We start from the raw sequence: 15,883 nt of genomic DNA, 5'->3' as shown, positions 1-15,883 counted from the left end.
GGGTTATTCCGCTATTGCGCCATTTCACCGGGAACCCCCATTACGTACTCCAATCGATTCTGTGCGCGACGTAGGAATATTACGCCACCACTAGATGTTGACCGAAGGCAAGGTACCAGACCCAAACGGGGAATTCCCGTGACTTAAAATAGCTGCCATCAGATTCTACCTCGTTCCCACAGATAGCATCTTAGGCTTGAATGCTATTTTAATCTTTGTTTTAATGAACTTAGAATGACATTAGTATAGTGGTTGCATACTACCAAAGTAAATGATGTAAACGGGGTTGAGCGTGTTTGGTTCAGAACAAATAGAGCCCTTTTTACGAATCTCAAACTCTTTGTCTCCGGTTTGGTAGAGATCGAACCATCTGTGTTTGAACCACTCCAGTACAAATACTCAAAATATTGACATCCTGGGAGAGAACTTCGAGAAAACTGATACATTTGGGCAGTGCAGGGTGTCCTTGAAAAGAACAAAACATTATACAGCTTTTGCCAAACTTTGCAAAACAGCTCCCCGAGGACGTTATGACCCCTGACCTCAAAACAACATGACAGCGCAGTATTGCGTGACGAGGGAAATTCCGCAATGAGAAATACTCGATGTATTCTTCTGTGAAGCACCGGTGCAGTGACGCGACATTCGTGGTCGTTGAGGGGACCTCTCATCATAGTCTCCTTCCAAAAAAAGGTAGCGTTGCGCGGCTTGTCATGGTGCTTTTGAGAAATAACATCAAGATTTGTTGTACTTACTATTCAGTCCTGGAACTAGATCGCTATTAAAAATTCTTCACCACCGACAGGTGCTTCCCTGTATTATGCACGTAAGCATTTCAATATAAGAGGAAAATTAAATATGCTGGATTCGGCCAACGCTTCCTGGGTCGAATTTCTATCTGTTTTGTTTTTAGTTTGGGCTACCGTATAATATGAAGACTTAGTTATTCCACTTGTTCGTGTAGGCCTGAACTTTTTATTAGCTCGTTTGTAAAATCTCCTAGGTCCAAGAAGTCTAAAAAGGTTGTAAGTATGTCGGTTTTTGCATTACAAGGACGAAAGTCAGATGAAATCCCTACGCCGTGTGTGTCGTTTCAACTTCATGAATATGAAACTGACACTGTGGAACAGGAATCATGCTTCTAGGGAGTGGCCATGCAGCATTCAACGTACGGTGCTCGTCTGCGCGTCATGGAAGCTTTATAATGGCTACTCATAATTATGATCGGTTCTTTCAAAACCAGCTGGACGTGTTCGGCATTTAGCAAGGTATGACATTGATTGGTTTTTCCTATGCTGCCATATATTAAAACAACCATGTCTTTGACAGAAGGATTTTGGACTGAGTTTTGGAAGTAAGCGTATGAGAGTTTCGATATAGTGCTATTATAAAACAGTCGATTCGAAGCAAAAGCTTATCGTGCTGATAAGACAGAACTTTTTGTAACGACAAGAATTCAACTGTCAAATGGACGATGCTTTTCGAAAGCTCGTGGAAACATGGCTAGGGTTTAATCTGATGCAATAGAAACCGGTGGCCTCATGCCCACCAGTACAAACGTTTTGACTTTTAGGAAGGAATTTAGAAGGTCTGGCAGCCTCCAATTTCTTGCATGACGAATGATATTGTCATGTTGTTTGTGAGACAATGTGAGTTCAAATCGTGTTTCCTGTTCGAAGAATTATTCCTTCGCAAGTCTCCCGTTTCTAAATATCCACAGCTTCGAAATATTCACAGGTTCAGGCATTATCGCTTCGGTCGTATACACAAGCCTCTCGATGATCTGTCCTAGTCCGAATGGCTCGGAAGAAAGTTGGGTTCAGAACAGACCCAGATGGACACACAGGATAGTGGCTTGGGTTGATATTTAAAATACCCAGAAAGCAGAATATATTTTCAGAGCTACAAGAAAATTACAACTACACTACAATACAACGAAACTACAATAAAAGCTGCTCATATAAATCTGAAAAGCACGGAAGCATTTATGTCCAAGCCGTCACAATAACGCTATCATCAGAAACATCATTTGAAAAACAAAATACATAAAAGGGAAAAACAAAACTCGGAGTAGAAGGCTTCATTACTCCAGAAAGCTGAATGATTAGTGAAAGTCATTTAATGATTAATGCGTAGTTTTCTTTATTTTTTCATAAACGTCTTTAATCTATAAATAAACGCTGTTAGGAAATAAGTTCAGACGGGTGTTTCAAATTTCACGAAGATCAACAGTTACTGGCAAATTATTGAAACAAAGTTGACCTCAACATTATTATTAAAGACAAGTAGGATCTTTGTAAACATGCTTCATTTTGTTTGCTGTTTCAGTCATGGCTTCAGGTTTTGATCACAGGAGGTCCTACGGCTTCAGCAGAAATCAGGACCAATTTCCTTCTCATGACGATTTCACAATGGCCAATGACAGACGAAGACGTACGGAAGCTGAAAGACAGCGTCAGGATGCAAGACCTAGTCGTGGACACTCAAGAGGTTACGGTGAAGTTCACAACTATATGATGAGCACTGTTGATTCAGATCCAACCATAACAGGTGCCAGACGAAAAACTTTCCCCCCTCAGCAAAGGGGCTATACTGGTCGTGAACAAAGTGTCAGTTCTGGACGTTATGTGCCGCACCAACGTAGGATGGAAGATCGCAGCTATGGGACTCATCGGGAGACACGAAGTTATGCGCGTCGCTTCCACGCACCTACATGTACGGGGACGGATCACACGAGTAGACCCCCTGCGTTTGAGACCCGAAGTGGATTTGAGCGAGGAAGCCGAGGCAATGACGAGCTGACAAGTGGTTATGGTAAACAGAAAAATTACAGGACAGATTTCAAAAGACGCCCACTGGACAACAGAACTGCCCCCTCACATTGGAGAGGCGAAAGGGGACGTCACAATCGAGTGCCCAGGACGAGGACAGAACGTACACCCGACGAGGAGTCCGATTTCAGGCGGTACAGTACTTCATTCTTCACGACGACGACGGAGAGAAGCGAGAACGAAGCCACAAGAAACCCTTCCAGGTAAGATTAATGTTGCCGTGCAAATGATCTTATACAGGGCCAAAAGAAACATGCCACTGGACTGCGTAGTTGTGATAGAACTCGTGGCATAAATTTGTGCCTCAAACTTGGGAATTTGGATTCTCTAGACAGTAAAACGGTCCTTTTTGAACGATGCACTGGTTTACTGTTTTAAGAGTTAATATTTACTAAACAGAAAATGTACTCATAAATCTCGAAATCGACTTCGACAGGCTAAACTTGTAAATATGGCAGAGGTTAGTTGAATTAAGTACGTTGCTGTCTCCGCTGAATAGGGAGACAACGCTAATTGTTACAAATTTGACTTATTGCTAAAAAACCTGAAAAAAAACCTAGTGGTGGAAGCTAACGAGTACGAAACCAAAGGCTAAAGTGATTATAAGATTTTTAAAAAAGAAAAAGAAATCTGTAGCGATTCACACAGATATCGTGCACATTATAGCAAAATGTTATGATGCCATTATGGACAAATTTCCCATTATTTAAGGATAAAAAACACAAACATTCAAATGCTCATTCAAAAAGTGTGCTGTACGTGGGCACAGGCATAACTTAAAGATTTAGACTTTTTTTCCATATTTATAACATAATAAGATGAACAAAGATTCCTGGTTTCAGTGTTTTCGTTTCAAACTTTAGCAGCTGTCTTGTATCACAATTGTGCTCCAGTGTTTACTTCAAAACAGCTTTATTTTGGGGGGTTTGGTTTAATGCTTACTTGCTGTTCTATTTATTTGCCTACATGTAAAAAAGTGTCTCTTATTCTCATAAATGAGATATCGCAAAATGTTTGCTTCAGTATTTTTGTTCATAAGGGTCCACTTTTGTCTTGTGTATTGTTACACAGGAGATAAAAAGTCTACAATTAATTAACAAACATGATTTTCATTTCCCAAAATGAGCAGAACTCCACAGTTCAAGATACCTCGTAAATCCCGGATTTTGCAGTTACTGGATGCACACTGTGTCCTTCTCACGCTTAACCAACACATGTCTCGTGTAACGCACCGGGGAGATAGTCAAGAGAAGATTTTTCTTGAACCCAATATCAAGTTGGTCAAACTTCAGAATATATAAGCGCAGACATAAATGGATCCATTAAACCAAGTTATTGGGGGCCAAAGGTGTTTTACGGGGGATTTTTTCATATAAGCTTTACGGCCATTGGGAAGGGTGAGGCTTCATTTTGAAGCTTTTAAAACTTTTTAAAAGACCTAGGCAAAACAAAATACACACACACAAAAATTATTTTTCCCTTTTTAGGGGCCATGCACTCACCATTGTCGATGTTTTTAATTTTTTTTAAAACTGTTTTGACCCACCTACCTATCCGCCACATCCCCCGCCAAGCACCCCGAATTTCATTTTAAAATGATTGCCAGCACTCCCTGATTATCCTGGCTCTTTTTTCGCATCCATGGCTGTTCTTTCATTGACTGCGTACATTTAGTGTTTGTTACAGCGCCGCAGGCTCGTTTACAGCAGAATTATTCATTAAGTTACTCAGCGGTGAATCAGCTGAAAAGGATCCAATAGAAAATCTGGCTACACTAACCGCTGATAATAGTTACGTCCACCAGTGGCGCAGCCACGTGAGCCCAGAGGGCACGTGCCCCCCCCCCATTCCCGGTGCCCCCCGAAAAGAAATGGATGAATGGATATTGAACAAGGTTAACAAAAATTTGCCCTTCAACAACCACACCACCGAAAGCTGGTGTCCCCGTAAGATGCTGGTGCGCCTTTGTGCCCCCCCCACTAGTAAAATCCTAGCTACGCCACTGACGTCCACTAAACCTCGACATAAATACATGAAATTGAAAAACTAATTTCCATATGTATAGCAAGCAATCTAATTTTGTGAATTAACACTGGCTCCCAGCCATTCCATGTCCTTCTCGCTATTTCTAGCTATAGGAACCAGTGCATGCTTCTCCTCGTGTGCTTCCACCACAATCCGGAGCGATGCAGTTGCTTCACGTTTACGTGAAAGCCTGCAAAGTGTGCAAAGTACGTACCTCGTATACGCACGGCTGTTTTATATTTGATTCCATGCACCTTCATGTACACAAAATATTTATAGAAAAATTAATACAATTTTAGATGATTCGCCGTCAGATTATGCCACGTATGCTTCACGGCGCAGGTGCACCTACATATACCGTACTTGTGCGTTGGTTTTACGTGATTACGTTGGTTTCAGCATTGCTCGGGTAACGCCCAAAATATGGGATTCAACAGACAACAGATTCGAATGCAGCCAACAAGTCTAATAATAAACCACCTTCACCCACGGAGTTTCATGATACATGGACACAGGTCATTCTATCTGTAACTGAGAACGAAGTTGAGAAAAATCGCACTCGGGCCTACGGAACGCTGTTGCGGCCAATGTAGTTCAAGCAAGTAAAAAAACCGATTTCTTTTCCGTTTTCAATGACAAGCAAATTTCGATTTTCAGTAATTTACTTTGACCAACCCACCAACTATCTCGAAAAAATAAATAAATAAAAAACATCGAAAATTTTGAATGGCCCCTTAATTTTAAACATTCTTTTAGCTTCAGGGGGATGGGAGGCCCTGTGATCACCTCCATGAACCACCCGTGAACACAGTCCTTAAAATCGCCAGCTTCTAGACTTAAATCCCGACTAATTGTAAACACTTATTAATCCCGGCGCTTCACACCTTTATATGTCACTCTAAAACTCAAATACATTCTTCATCCTACAGTGATTCTTCAAATACGAGACCATCCAACGATAGCATCGCAGAACCACATCAAACTCCAGAAAAGACGTCCGATCAAATGGTAAGCTCAGAGCCATATAGGGTGAAACCTACATCTACGACGCCTGCGCTAACGGAAAAACAACTGCAGAGCTTCCTGGAGGACAAACCATCAGATATACTCAATGAATTGATCAGAAAGAAGGATGCATGTATGGCGTTGTTGTGTCAAGACCAGATTGATGACAACACAATAGAATTAACACTGCAGGTTTTATCAGCTTTGTGTAACTTAGATCCCTTGTCAGCTTACACTGAAGAATTAAACACAGTACTGGCCATGGTTGAGTCTTCCTTGTTTCTGAGCAAACACGTGACTAGGTTTTTAGTAGGTTTTATCGTCAAAGAACAAGAGGAAGTTGATGACAATGACCACGATATTCGGAGACTTACGATGGTGCTGAAATTACTTGAAATGTTCCTTCAGCATAAGCCGAGTAGGTTCTCTGAGGTAGGAGGGGCTCTGATTCTATTGGAGAAGATTGTGACGTCAAGCTCGCTCATGGAAGATCTAAAACAATTGAAGATAGCCTACGAAGCTGTAGAGCAAGCTCAGAGATCAGCCAAGCAGTGGGCCATGGAGAAACCACCACCAAACAACTTTAGAGATATCCAAATTTTCCCAGAGAGCAGGGAGATTCGCCTGGTCGCCAGGCCGTTTCTTCGAAAGAACATCATACAGGGAAGATATGAGAATGTCGAGCATTACTTGGATGTTCAGTTCAGGTTGCTAAGGGAGGACTTCGTGGCGCCCTTGAGGGAGGGGGTTACCGAGTTCTTGTCAAATACTACCAAACGCCCTCAGGACATCCGAATCTACAACGACATCTTTATCAGAAACGAAACGATTGGTGAAAATGGCTTTGTCTACACTCTCGAGTTTAATGTAACACATCTGAGACGGGTGCGCTGGGAAGAAAGTAAGCGTCTTCTGTATGGGTCGTTTGTCTGTCTCACTGAAGATAACTTCCAGAACATTATTTGTGCAACAGTTGAGAATAGAGATGCAAAGGATTTGGCCAAAGGTAAGTTGGGTGTCCGCTTCTTGGCCAAGACAAAAAATCTTTCGGAAGGTCCGTACATAATGGCCGAGTCAGCGGCTTATTTTGAGGCATGTCGCCATGTTCTACATGGGCTACAGCAGATAGATGAAGACAGTCTCCCTTTTAAGAAGTACATTGTGGATGTAACTTCCATCGTTGACCCACCTGAATACCTTCGAGGAGATCATTCTGTTGTGTATGATTTCACTCTAAGTTCCAAGTCTAGTTCACTATCTTCTTATAGTGGATTACAAATCAAAGACGCGGGCCTATACCTGCATAGATTGGGCCTTCAATCCCTCCTGAAATCAGACCGGCAAACTGAACTAAAAACTTCTAATGTACCCATTCTGAAGACAGAAGCTTGGCCTAGTGCGGACGAATTGCACCTTGATGAATCCCAGAGGGCTGCCCTGCAGACAGCTCTGACGAAAGAGTTTGCAATCATTCAAGGCCCACCTGGAACAGGGAAGACATACGTCGGCCTTAAAATTGTACAACTTCTTCTCCACAACAGGTGTCGGGTGAAAAGTCAGTGCATTGCTTCCTCGCCCATCTTGGTGGTGTGTTACACGAATCACGCTCTGGACCAGTTTCTTGAAGGAATCCATGGTTTTGGTGAACGCGAGATCATTCGCGTTGGAGGCCGAAGTAAAAGCGAGCTCCTTGAAGACATGAACCTTTCTAAGAAACGAGATAAACGAAAACGAAATGTGGTTTTCACACGCTTACGAGGCACTGATGAGAGGATACGACGTTTACTGCTGAAACTGGAACTTCCACGGAAGGTCCTACTCAACGTCAAGGCTCTGCAGAACTACATGAGTCGTTCGGAATACAACGCTCTGTTGATACAGCAGCGTGGACGCAACGAACCGCAGGAAGAACCACAAAAGCTTTTGGACTGGTTAGGGGTCACTGAGGATAACAAAGAAGATAAGATGATTGAGCAATGGGTGTTTCAAGAAAATGCAGCATATGATCCGGGGTGCAATAAACGCTGTGGTAAAAATCACGATTTGGACCCCGTTACGGAGCTCAAGAAATCTGATATGATGACTGCTGACGAGGCCAGCAGAGTTGAGCGTGTCTGGTCGCTGAAGTTTTCGGATCGTTGGCGTTTGTATAGACTTTGGGTTAGAAAATATTTGGAGGAAAACGAGGCTGAACTTCAAAGGCATCGTCAGGCTCATGATGACCTTTCCATAGCATTGAAAGCCGTTAATATGCAACATGATCCAAAAGAAGTTGAAAAGACCAAGTCAAGACTTAGGCAGGCGGACAAGATAATCTGTTCAATACTTCTTAAAATAGAACTGCCTACAAAAGTCCTGTTGAATGTTAAGGCTTTAAGAAAATATATGAGCCATTCTGAATACGGAGCCCTTTTGATGCAACATCAAGAGGGTATGAAACCACAAGAGAATCCGCAAAAACTCCTGAATTGGCTAGGCGTCAGTGACGTAAGCGAGAGCATCTACATTGTGGATGAGGGACGACGAATTCAGATGGATCGCGAAATTGACGAAAGGGGTGACTTTCGTACAATACGAGTAGAACGTCTACAGGCCATCGAACAGGAGATCTTGCGTGAAAACGCAGCGTACGATCTTCAATGTGATAAACGCTGTGGAAAAAATCGTGATGTCATACCGGTTGTGGAGCTCCAAAAACCCGATGTGATGAGTGATAAGGAGGCTAGCGGGGTCAACCGTGTCTGGTCTCTGAAGATTTTGGATCGTTGGCGTTTGTATAGACTCTGGGTCAAGAAATATCTGGAGGATTACGAAGCTGAACTTCAAGAGCAACGTCAGGTATATGATGACCTTTCCGAGACCTTACAAGATATGCGTACAGAAGAAGATTTTGAAATTCTTCGAGAGGCAAACGTAGTCGGCATGACGACCACGGGTGCAGCTAAATATCGTGCCGTGTTACAGCGTCTTCGCCCAGGTATCGTAGTGGTGGAGGAGGCTGCTGAAGTTCTTGAGGCTCACATCATCACCACCTTGACTGCAGCATGCCAACATCTTATTCTCATTGGAGATCATCAACAGCTGAAACCAAACCCAACAGTCTACCGCCTGGCGAGGCAGTTCAACCTGGACACCTCTCTGTTTGAGAGAATGATCAACAATGGCGTGCCCTGTAACACGCTATCGCATCAACACCGAATGAGACCCGAAATCTCCTCTCTGATGAAGAAACATTTCTACCAAAATCTCCATGACGATATATCTGTGTTAAAAATAGATGACATCAAAGGTGTAAAACATAACATGTTCTTCATCGACCATCAGCACTTTGAAGACGAAACTGACGACAATAAAACCAAATCAAACGAGCATGAAGCTCACTTTCTTGTTGGGCTATGCAAATACTTCATACACCAAGGCTATGAACCCTCTCAAATCACAGTTCTGACGGCCTACACTGGACAACTATTCTGTTTCAGGCGCCTCATGGATAGAAAAACATTCCAAGGAGTAAGAGTTTGCGTCGTAGACAACTTCCAGGGAGAAGAAAATGACATCATCCTGTTGTCTCTGGTACGAAGCAACGAGGAAGGATCCATCGGGTTCCTGCGCACTTCAAACCGCGTCTGCGTTGCATTGTCCAGGGCTCGCATGGGTTTCTACTGCATCGGTAATGCGAGCATCTTGAAGAAGGCAGAGATATGGCGGAAAATTTCAACTACTCTTCTGGCTGAAAAACGGATTGGTACTTCATTGCCATTGGTGTGTCAAAACCATCAAGACAAAATAACTGAAGTCGAGTCAGGAGAGGATTTCAAGAAGGTTCCCTTGGGAGGCTGTGGTGTACCTTGCGAGTATAGGCTTCCTTGTGGCCATGTATGTGATTTGCTCTGCCATCCCCTTGATCCTAATCATGAAAAATACGAGTGTCAGAAACCATGTCCAAAATATTGTGACCGGCAACATCCGTGTCCTTTTCAGTGCTTTGAAGGCTGCAATCCATGTGATGTGAAACTTACCAAAACAATGTCTGACTGCGGTCATGTGATCCAGGTTTACTGCCACAAGTTCGATGCGATCACCTGTCCCATGCCGTGTCCCAGGTTGTACGATGATTGCGAGCATCGATGTCGGAAACTCTGTGGTGAGAACTGCCTTCAGACGTGTCCTGAAGAGTGCGAGAGAAAGTTGTTATGTGGTCATTCATGTAGGAATCCGTGCGGTGATCCTTGCACCGATTACTGTGAAGTACAAGTCCAAAGAACCTTGGTGAAGTGTGGCCATGCAGTTCGCATGGACTGCGGTGGAAAGCCAGACGAGCATCTGTGCAAAGTTATGGTTTGGAGAACTCTACCGAGATGCGATCACCGAACTGAAATGTTTTGTCATGAAGATCCTGATACTGCTAAATGCATGAAGAGATGTGAAAAAGTGCTTGAATGTGGGCACCAGTGTAAAAACAAATGCTTTCAAAACTGTCAGGAGATGTGCCTTGAAGACTGTGAGAGGGCGCTATCTTGTGGTCATCCATGCAAAGGATTGTGCTGCGATCCATGTTCAAGTTATTGCACAGTTAAAGTCGAGAGAACCTTAACAAAGTGCGGTCATACCGTGCGCATGGACTGTGGTGAAAGTGCAGACGAGCACATGTGCACAGAAAAAGTTTACAGAGACCTATCTAAGTGTGATCATCGTGCTGAAATGCCTTGCCATCAAAACCCCGACTCTTTCGAATGTAAGGAGAGATGTGAGAAACTTCTTGAATGTGGACACCGATGCCCTAATGTCTGTGGCAAACCCTGTAAGGTTTCTGATCTTCAACAATCAAGACGCGGCATGTTTTTGAGTTTGTATAGGCTGAAGTCAGATACTAAGCCGTGTGAAGAACCTGTGGAAAAGAGCTACACTTCTTGCGGGCACACCGCGACGGTTCCCTGCCACAAAGACCTTTCCTTGGTACCATGTACCAGTCGTTGTGAACTGCTACTGTCTTGCGGACATCGATGCCCTAATGTCTGTGGTAAACCCTGTAAAATTTCTGATCTTCAACAATCAAGACGTGGCATGTTTTTGAGTTTGTATAGGCTGAAGTCAGATACTAAGCCGTGTGAAGAACCTGTGGAAAAGAGCTACACTTCTTGCGGGCACACCGCGACGGTTCCCTGCCACAAAGACCTTTCCTTGGTACCATGTACCAGTCGTTGTGAACTGCTACTGTCTTGCGGACATCGATGCCCTAATGTCTGTGGTAAACCTTGTGAGGTTTCTGATCTTCAACAATTAAGAAAGAGCGAAATTTCGAATTTGTACAGGCGTGGAGAAAATACTAAGCCATGTGAAGAACCTGTGGAAAAGACTTATACTACTTGTGGCCACACTGCGACCGTTCCGTGTCACAGGGATATTTCTTTAGTGCCATGTTTAAGGCGTTGTGAACTGACATTGCCTTGTGGTCATCAGTGTCCAAGAAAATGCGGTCAAAGTTGCCTTGGAGAAAAGGTGGATGACGAGATCATCTACAAGGATAATTCTGCATACACGAAGTATAACAGCACGTACTTTTTGTCATTATGTCAGGAGAAATGTAAAAGAGAGCTTCCGTGCGGGCATAAATGCCCGAACAAATGCGGTGAACCTTGTCCACAGGTAAAACCGACTGCAGATCGACGAATGAATGACTGGTTGGGCATAAAAGGCATTACCACGCAGTGTCAGGAGCTCGTGAAGAAGAAGCTCCCAAACTGTGACCACATCATAAGCGTCCGCTGCCCCACGGATGTCCGCTCTTTTTCCTGTACAGAAAACTGTGAGCGGGTGCTTCCTTGTGGCCACAGGTGCCCTAATAAATGCATTGATCCCTGTCCCGGGAGTGCGATCTTCAAGTCGAATAGGTTCAAAAGGTCTAAGAACTACCGACAGCGTGCGGGTCCACGTGAGAGATGTGAAGTTACCGTCACGAAAGCTCGGGCGTGCGGACACAGCTTCAAAACCATGCCATGCTGGAAGGCAGAACAAGCCGCCAAAATGCCGTGCAAGGAACCATGCAGGGCTGAACTTCGGTGTGGTCATGCGTGTACCGGTAACTGTCATGATTGTCAACAAGGCTCACGTCACAAACCTTGCACTAAGAACTGCACCAAGCAGCTCCTCTGTGGCCACATGTGCGGTTTTGAGTGCAGTAAGATTTGTTCTCAAGATTGTAGAAAGTGCAGTGATGATCACAGACAGACTAAGAGTCGAGATTCTGCGGCATCTCCATCTCCATCTTGCAAACATAACATCACACATCATCATCTGAAGACAAAAACTTGCATACGACCTTGCGACAGAAAGCTTCAATGCAAGCACCCATGCATTGGCGTCTGCAATGAACCATGTCCTCCATACTGCAGTGTTTGCAGCAAAAAGAGCGTCCGGTCAAATCTTCCTAAAGGAAGTCCTATTAGGCCCAGGGATCTGTACATTTATCTTCCTAACTGTAAACATCTTTGTGAGATGCGGACCCTGGATAGAATGTTCACAACGGTCAAGAACACCCTTGAAAAAGATTACTTCTTGATTCGTCCTGTTCCGTGTCCTAAATGCAAGGAGCCAATTCGCCACTGTTCTCGTTATAATGGTATTCTTCAAACTGTCACGAAGTCTGTCAATACCGCAAGACAGATTTGCGCTCGAAGTAGAAGGGGTGATGTTGGTACAACCCCCCTGTCCTTTGCCTCTGGGAAATGGATGAGATGTCGTCAAGGTCACGTGTTCTTATTAGAGGAGGAAAACGAAGTTGTTGGGCGACAGAAGGAACCACGGTGCTCCGAGTGCTCTCAAAAGAACGGTTGAGAACGTCTTTGAGTATGGCTGCAACCTCAATCCAGCCATCCATTCAATTCATTACTAGAAGTAAAGGTATAAAGTGAAACAAAGTACAAATCAAATTCGTCGACGATGTCGAGCGCTGTCTTTTCAGGTAAAAGCAACAACCCCGGTGTAGAAGAGACATATCGCGTGCAGGGATTCGACAATGCGTGATGTAATACCACAGAATGCACGCGATATAGCTATGTTCACAAGCCAATGGCATAAGCTAAAGTGTCCCGCGACATGCTTGCAAAATTTGATTTCTATCTGCGTATGAGCGCAGTTTTTCCCACCAAGGATTATCGTTCTTCGTTGATATGTAAAAACCTATCATGTCTTGTTCCTGCACCTTTTAGGGAGTGTTTTATACCTTTGTATAAAAAAGAAGAAGTACCGTAATTTAAATTTGGCTGAAGATGGGCACACAGTTTATTTGTTTAACCCTAACTCCCTAGGGTGAGTACAAAATCATATTAAAATTAGAGGATTCAGGAATGTTAGGGTTAACATTATATATTAGTAGCATCAATGACACTAGAATGATTCTTCCTCTGTGTAAGAACAACGGGAATTAAAGAGTTACAACTTGCTTGAAGCATTTCAGAAAATTTGACAGATTTTTGTGTACAAAACTAAACTCAAAGCTATCACACATGTCAAATGCTTGCTAAACCCGTATTATGAAAAGATAAATCTATACATGCACATAAAATGTTATTTTGAATTCAGAATTGAGAATGTTACAAAGCTGTATAAATTTTGATTTTGAATCATATTTGTTGTGAGTTACACGTACAGTGCTAAAGATTTACATTATATGTATCTTTAAAAGATTGTCTACTTCTTGAGAAATACTATTCCCCAATGTGTTGGAGTAACACAACATGTTTATAACGTGACTTTGGAGAAGGTAAATTCGGAAACTTAATATTAAAATGACATGTAAAGGTGGTTTAGTTTTCTTCTCAGCAAAGTCCCATGATTTTGGGACAACTATATTATTAGTTTTTCCTTGAATCTTGAAGTATGTTTAATTTGTATTCATCTTTTGAAATGGACTGAAAGATACACGTGGTTGCTGCTTGTCAATTCATTGTAATTGTGATTGTAATTGTATGCAATGGAATTCTTGGTACTACATATATTTTGATAAAAAAAACAAACCAAACCAAAAGAAACATTTAACACTGTTTTGTAGAGAACTCGAGGTTTCTCGATAAGGAGTTTGTTTTATTAATAGCCATTTCTTATTGTTAAGTCTTGAAGGCTGTAGATTATTATGAAGACGTCCATCATCTGACATGAACTGTTCCAAACGAACAGTTCACGTATCTAGAACAGCTCAGTACAAAGAATTATTACACCTTCAGTTCGAGTGGTCAGGATTATTACTGATAATTTGATATTTTGCATCTTACTTTTTACTTTTTTTTACCACACTTAATTTGTTTTTCTTTTATCAATTATATAACCTGCTTTGTTTTTGTGTCTTTTAATATTGATATATTATATTTGTTTTGTACTAAGTAGCTTAAAGAAATAACCGCAAATGCTTTATAATCATACAATACAATATAACGAATATCTATGACTGAATATACGCAAAAAATACGTATAAAAAGTGTTATAAAAATAATAAGTAATCTTTTAACAAATTTAGCAAAATTGCTGGAAAAGTTTGAAGTTTTGGTAAATGTTAAATTATCCTTAATTAAATATTCTGGCGAAGTTTGCATTACGTAGCGTTTAAAAAGTTATAACATTGTAATAATGGGTTTTATCCTTACGCGACGTATCTTGTAATACATCTTGTAATAGTTTAAACAGTTACTTGTCAAAAGAGGTTTATGTGAACCAAACTAACGAGCAGTCTAAAGTAGGGCAGCTGTCAGGTTTTGAGGTCAAATGCTTTTTAGAATATTTAAACGAAACTATAAAAGCTCATGTGAAGTGTTTGGTTATCTGGAAAAAAAGATATTTTGTAGTTCCCCCCAAATGACTACAAGATGGCTTCTTTTCTAAGAATCGGTATTCGGCTCCAGGTTCCACTTAAATATGTAGGCATACATTGAGTGTAAAAACGCTGCTGTTTACCCATAGAACTACATTAACGTAATGTTTTTAGATGTGCGATTGTACGTTGACAGTTTTAAAAACATGTCATTATCCAAATCTTTAATACTTGCCAAAGTTGAGGTTCATTGACAGTAACTGAAAAGTGTGAGAGGTTACATGCCATGATTTTTTTTTTTGTAATTTTCTGCTCCTCTTAAATGTAGGAAAACACTTTGGCGTATTTCGGGATAATCTTTTAGAAAAGCGCACCTTGAAAACACTTTGGATTTGCCACGCTCTTCCAGACAAATGACGGTGCTATTGTAATGTCATTTCAAGTGAAGCAAGAAATGCGTTTCAGTTGTGAACCCAAAATTTGCTGACTAAACACAAAATCGATAAAGCTTTGTCTACTGGCCTACCGAAAGGAACTGAAAACAGAAAAGTATATTTGAGACATATTTGAGACAAAGTAGCCGACACGCTTGCTTGCCTCATATGAAATTTTAAATTAGCATGGAAATTAGAAATTTTCACAATTACTCTTTACAATGTAAAATAGAAAAAGTAGTTTTGTTTCAGACAGGAAATAAAGAAGAGAATAACAGATAAAACATTGTAGTGAAAGGAAATACAACCAAATTAACGAATGACACATAAGAGTAACCACACACACCAAATAAAAATGTGAACTTATTCACCAGTCTACCTAATTATGACGTATGTTATTGATCTCCTTTGCTTGATGACTTTAACTAGTAAGCGTAATTTTCATGTCACTTCAGTATAAACAGTATTAAGTTTGGAAAAGCTTTTGGAGTTTCCTTTTAGAACTGAATAAAAACTGGCTAGCAACACTACTGTAAATGATTGTCTTATTTTCGGAAGTGGAAATTTCTTTAAATTTGTATTGTTTAAATCATTTTGAGTGAAGTATGGAATGACTTTTAGTACTTCATTTCATAATGCAATATGGTTCCCAAACATAATACGTTCCGTGTTTCTCATCAGTGGACCAAGCGTTTGCCGGAGGGGGGGGGGGCTCAAATGGACGTGAACCCAAACGTGCGGGTCATATTTTTCTGCATATCAAATATTCAAGCACCAGGGCCCAG

General features: G+C 41.7%; 1 protein-coding gene across 4 annotated transcripts; it reads left to right on the top strand.

Annotated features, from left to right (window-relative positions):
* Window positions 1–324: 324 nt before the first annotated feature.
* LOC110980077 (uncharacterized) lies at window positions 325–15,635 on the top strand. Of its 4 annotated transcripts, XM_022236404.2 has the most exons (4): window positions 709–826; window positions 1,054–1,268; window positions 2,329–3,034; window positions 5,786–15,635. In XM_022236404.2, exons 3-4 carry the CDS (start codon window positions 2,331–2,333, stop codon window positions 12,693–12,695), a joined length of 7,614 nt encoding a protein of 2,537 aa, XP_022092096.2. In that variant the 5' UTR covers window positions 709–826; window positions 1,054–1,268; window positions 2,329–2,330; the 3' UTR covers window positions 12,696–15,635. The 4 variants fall into 4 exon arrangements, with proteins under 4 accessions (XP_022092093.2, XP_022092097.2, XP_022092096.2 ...); XM_022236401.2 differs by lacking the exons at window positions 709–826; window positions 1,054–1,268 and adding an exon at window positions 325–693; XM_022236405.2 differs by lacking the exon at window positions 1,054–1,268 and having other exon boundaries at window positions 687–826.
* The last annotated feature ends 248 nt before the right edge of the window (window positions 15,636–15,883 follow it).

The sequence above is a fragment of the Acanthaster planci genome, linkage group LG06 (genome assembly GCF_054643075.1).
Source record: "Acanthaster planci isolate LZ-2023a linkage group LG06, COTS_SCS, whole genome shotgun sequence".
Lineage (NCBI taxonomy): Eukaryota > Metazoa > Echinodermata > Asteroidea > Valvatida > Acanthasteridae > Acanthaster > Acanthaster planci.
This window is presented reverse-complemented; position numbering and strand designations above follow the sequence as displayed.